This window comes from Daktulosphaira vitifoliae, unplaced genomic scaffold, assembly GCF_025091365.1.
Source record: "Daktulosphaira vitifoliae isolate Bord-2020 unplaced genomic scaffold, ASM2509136v1 Scaffold_2, whole genome shotgun sequence".
NCBI lineage: Eukaryota > Metazoa > Arthropoda > Insecta > Hemiptera > Phylloxeridae > Daktulosphaira > Daktulosphaira vitifoliae.
This window is the reverse complement of record NW_026099573.1, coordinates 40,357,967-40,363,129: the sequence shown is the minus strand read 5'-3', so window position 1 is coordinate 40,363,129 and position 5,163 is coordinate 40,357,967. Positions and strand designations below refer to the sequence as shown.

The window sequence follows — 5,163 nt, the reverse complement described above, 5'->3', positions numbered from 1 at the left end:
ACTATATGAAATTGGTATCTTATTATTTTTTTTAAGACAAAACATGAGCATTCGTTGAAACTGTTCGGCCTCCGATAAAATGTAGCGCCACTTGCATACCACCGGTTATCGCGATGGACATTGTTGAGCGTCGTTGTGTTCGGCGAGCCAGTCTGGCGCTTATACTAGAACAATTATATGACGGATAGTGGAGTGCCTCAACTTGATGGCCCACAGCTGAGATTCATAATCGTAATTTGTTACCAGTTTAATTTTGATGTCCATAATAGGAATGACCAGTTAGAAGGACTTGGGAACTGAATGGATGAAATAACCAGTTAGCATATTAACCATAAATATGTGTATAATTTGTATAGTAATATTGGTATATTAATTTACTTAATACTATGATTATCAATCAATAAATTTATATTTGTTCTTCTTCATTGGAAGAGTATTGTCATTAATCTTTATTTAATTAAGATATAAGTCGTGTCCATAACAGGCGAAAAAAAACCGAATGCTTCGGCCAAGAGGTGCAGCGAGTCGGTGGCATAACAGAAACATCAATGTTTACACGGATTAAAGAAAAATCAGAAAAATCTTACTCTAGCATTATCGCAATAGAGACGAAAATACTTTGCATTTAAATATTCGTCCTTTAAAAGAAAATCAAACGTTCTACAATTTTAATCTCTTGTAGTATTATCATCCTAAATACAACAAAATTCCAGTTATTGTGAAAAAATAAAAATAAAATATTAAAGTAATGTACATTTTTAGGTCGTAATCAAGAAAAATATATATATTACGTTATTTAATGCAATATAATATTATAATTGTTTGCGTCGCCGCACGAGCGATAACGACTTTATGTTTCGCCAAAACCGGTTTTCGTGGTCACCAACGCTAATGAACGCACGTGTGCGACAGACTCGGCTACGAAATAATTGAAAAAATTTAAAAAACAAATGTGTCTCGGGTGATCACAGATTCTAAGGATGAGAGGTCGTAGAGACATTATCAATATGTCAAATTAACACATGACTAAATTATCTACATCCGTACATGGGTGATTTTCGACAAACCAGTTTTAAAGAATGTTTTAACATTGAAAAAAAATGTAAACTTTGAAAGACTATAACTGTTCGCGCCGCAGAATAGGGCGACACTGTGGAAGGCTATCACATTTTTCATGTTGTCCTTTTGTGATAAAAGACTGATACCTTTTTTTTTATGGTTATGAATCTACATGTGTCTAGAAGAAATAGGTTCTTCTGAATAATCCTTTTATGTGGATTTTTTGGTCTAAGCCAATTGTGGGCTACTCAGATACATGTGTCTAGAAGAAATATGTTCTTCAGAATAATCCCGTTGTGTGGATTTTGTTCTCGGCCAATTGTGGTTGCTCATTTATGTCGGAATGTGTGTGCCTCACAGCAACATCATCTCAAGTAAAAATTGCTAAATTAAATAAAAGAAGTCAAACCATAAATGTGTTCCTCAGCCACTTATGTATAAGTATTTATTGATGTAAATAACTTGTTCTTTTCTATTGGCAAGTTATAATAATATATTATATCTATATCTATATTTATATACATTTATAATTTTGGTGAATTGAGGTTTAAGTCATTTAATATATTCCTTGAGAAATTAAATATAAATGTTGTTAAATGTTTACTAACTGTTAAGATTATGTATAGTTTAATGTTATAATATATTTTTTTTTTATTAACATTCATCTTTCATTATAGGAAAAATAAATCATTCATTGTTTTATCAGAAAAATTGTTTCTGTTCTTTTACCAGTTAAGGTCTTGTGAGCCCAGTAGCCCTTTCATTTGGTAGCAGAGCGTGTGGTTGACTGCGGGCGGCGTTACTGGTCGAGTGGACCGAGGAACAATATTGATTATTAATATAAGGTATTTTTATTTTATTTATTCTGGGTTTGAAAACTATGATACAATAAATTGTTTTTTTGTAATTATTTATGGTCTCCTGGATTTGATTTTTCTCTCATTCTTTTGAGCAATTTAAAATTTTTTTAATTATAAATATTTTAGTCTGTTTTAATTTGGGCATTATTAAATTAAATTTATTATTATGGTTGACCCTAATTTGCAAGCTAGGGATAGAGCTACCCTAAAGCGAACTGTGGCTATTAAAAGCATAAGGTCAATCTTGGAGGTAGGAGTTAGTGCGGTATCACAGCCTAACTTGGTGACCAAATTTGTGGCTATGATTCATGGTGTTGATGATTTGTGGAAGGCCTTTCAAGCACAAAATGATTTAGTATTAGATGCTCTAGTTATTTTAAATGAGAGTAGTAATTTTCCAACTGAATTGGAAAGTGAAGTATTTGATATGGTGAGTGAGATATCCGCTTTAATGGCGAAGTTTAATGAGAGTAATGGTAATGCTATTAATGGAAACACTGATGATGGTGATTCAATGGTGACTTTATTCCCTGGCCAATCTTTCAAGAATAACAAACTTCCAAAAATTCCACTTCCCATGTTTTCGGGTAAGTTCATCGATTGGCCTTCCTTTAGTGGCCGATTTCTTACCCAAATATACAACAATACTAGTTTGTCCAATGATGAAAAATATTATTATTTATGTGGTTGTGTTAGTGGTGAAGCGTTAAATGTTATTAAGGGCTTTCACATGTCACCGGACTGCTACAAACTAGCTTGGAATGCACTTGAGGCAAAATATAATAAGCCACGTCAATTAGCTAATTTATTGGTGGAGAAATTAATAAGTGCATCTCCGTTGGCTCAAGAGAATGTTTCATCGTTGAATGATTATGTTGAATTGTTTGAAGACAATATTTCTTTATTAAGATCATTGTCTATTCCTGATGTTGGTGAATTTATTTTATTCACATTAGCTGTGAGGTGTCTACCTCTTAGTAGTAGAAAACTTTTTGAGGCAACCAATATTGAAAACTTCCCTGATGTAGAGAGTCTGTTTATGTTCATACGAGAAAGAATACGTGTACTAGAAAATGCAGGTGGGCGATACAATATCGTAGGAGCTAAAGTTGACCAGCGTAAACAATTTTCTAAGCCAAAGAAAGAATATGTTGGGCGTGTGTCGTTTGTAGCTGCTAAATCCAACGAAGTGCATAAATCAGTATGTTCTGTCTGCTCTGGATCGCATATTAGTTCTTCTTGTTCTCGGCTTCCATCCATGTCTTTAAAGGACCGTCAGACTATTGTTCGGAAAAAGAAATTGTGTTTTAATTGTCTGGGCATTAATCATTGGACTGATCGTTGTCTAAGTACTGACCGGTGTGCTCAATGTGGTCAGAAACATCACACTTTATTGCATTTCAGTAAAGAGACTGAAAGGGAAGACATGCCTGTAGCTTTATCTACAGTGTCATCAATAATTAACACACATGAAGTATTATTAGGAACGGCTTTAGGTCACATACGTGATCAGTATGGTATAGCACATCAAGTTCGCATCCTTATTGATTCAGCGTCACAAATAAGCGCTATGACAGCAGCATGTGCCAAGCGGTTAGGTCTGCATGTGGCTAAGTGGACAGCTCCTGTTAATGGATTGGCTGGAGTATCGGTTCCACAAGTACAAGGTATTTTGAAGTGTGATGTCACTCCTAGGCACTCAGATGATCCATCTATTTCAGTGCAAGCCTGGATTTTACCATCTATTACCTGTGATATTCCTAGACGTCCCATACCTGTTGATATGAAGAAACGTGTTGAACATCTTGCCTTAGCTGATCCAACTTTTGATGTTAGTTCCAGTATAGATGTTTTATTAGGTGCTGATGTGTATCCGCTTGTCATGGATGGTAAGCAAGTATCTTTGGGCATTTCTTTACCTGCAGCTTTTAGTTCCATTTTTGGATGGGTGATAATTGGCTCTGTTGGTGTAGCAAGTAATTTGAATGCACCGCAAGTTTGTGTGGCTTCTTTGTCAGTGTCATTGGAAGAATTGGTCTCTCGATTTTGGGAGGTTGAAGAACCTGAAACCTGTGGTCCTCCTGTGACTGAAGACGATAACTGTGAGGCCATTATTCAGAAAAATATGAACATTGACGATTGTGGGCGTTATTGTGTTCCTTTGCCTTTTCGTCATTCTAATTCCAAGTCTCTGTTGAAAGGTTCTCGCAAGATGGCATTGAAACGTTTTGAAAATTTAGAGAAACGTTTGTGTTCAAATGAAACGTTAGCTGAAGCTTATCGGTCCTTTATGCGTGAGTATGAATCGCTTGGTCACATGCATGAGACTTCTAAAGTTGGTGACTACTATATACCACATCACGCGGTTGTCAAACCCGGACTGGACGGTCAGGATATAAGGCTAAGAGTTGTTTTTGATGCGTCAGCACGTGCACCAAGTGGATATTCACTTAATGATTGCTTATTTCCAGGTCCTAAGTTACAATCTGATATTGTCAATGTGTTGGCTCTATTCCGAACCTATAAGTATGTGTTTTCATCCGATATCTGTAAAATGTATCGTCAGATTAATGTGTTGCCTGAGCATCAAAGTTTCCAACATATCCTGTGGCGTGATTCACCAGAATGTGATCTTAAAGAATTTGAANGATAGAATACATAAAAATAATAGTATGATAGTGTATATGTTTGTATGGTGCCAAATGTAATATTAAAAGATAAGAAAATGTAAAATTTTTGTTTAAATAAATTTATGTAAAAATAATGTGATAGAACTTATTCAAAACATTGTGAAAAAAAAAATGTGTGATGTTGTCTGAAAAATCATCGTCCTGTTCTCTCCATACGTAGTAATAGTCATTAAAAATTTTAGAGTTCAGACTTTTTTTGTTCTTCTAGAATTTTTGCTTTTGTAATTATAAGGTATTGCTCTTTGGTTCTGTACATGATAATTATAGAAGTGCTATTCAAATTGGAAATCTATGATTTTTCTTTATTTTTGGACTTCACATTTTTAGTTTGTGTAGTTGTATGTTTCTTTTGAAATCATAAATGTCAAAATCAAAAAAATTTGCAAACACAAATAGATTTCTTTTATTTGTTTTTCTTCGTAAGTACTGATATTATATGAGCACTTGATCCCTTAGATTTTACTGATAATTTGAATTCCGAAGTCTTCATCTGGTATAGCTGATTTATCATTGCCGAACTAATTATTCTAACCACCATTACTAGTATGAATTGC

General features: G+C 34.3%; 1 protein-coding gene across 1 annotated transcript; it reads left to right on the top strand.

The window, feature by feature from the left end:
• Positions 1-2,085: 2,085 nt before the first annotated feature.
• LOC126898257 (uncharacterized) lies at positions 2,086-4,572 on the top strand. The gene has a single exon (XM_050672197.1). The coding sequence runs from the start codon at positions 2,086-2,088 to the stop codon at positions 4,570-4,572; it is 2,487 nt and encodes an 828-aa protein (XP_050528154.1).
• Positions 4,573-5,163: the final 591 nt, after the last annotated feature.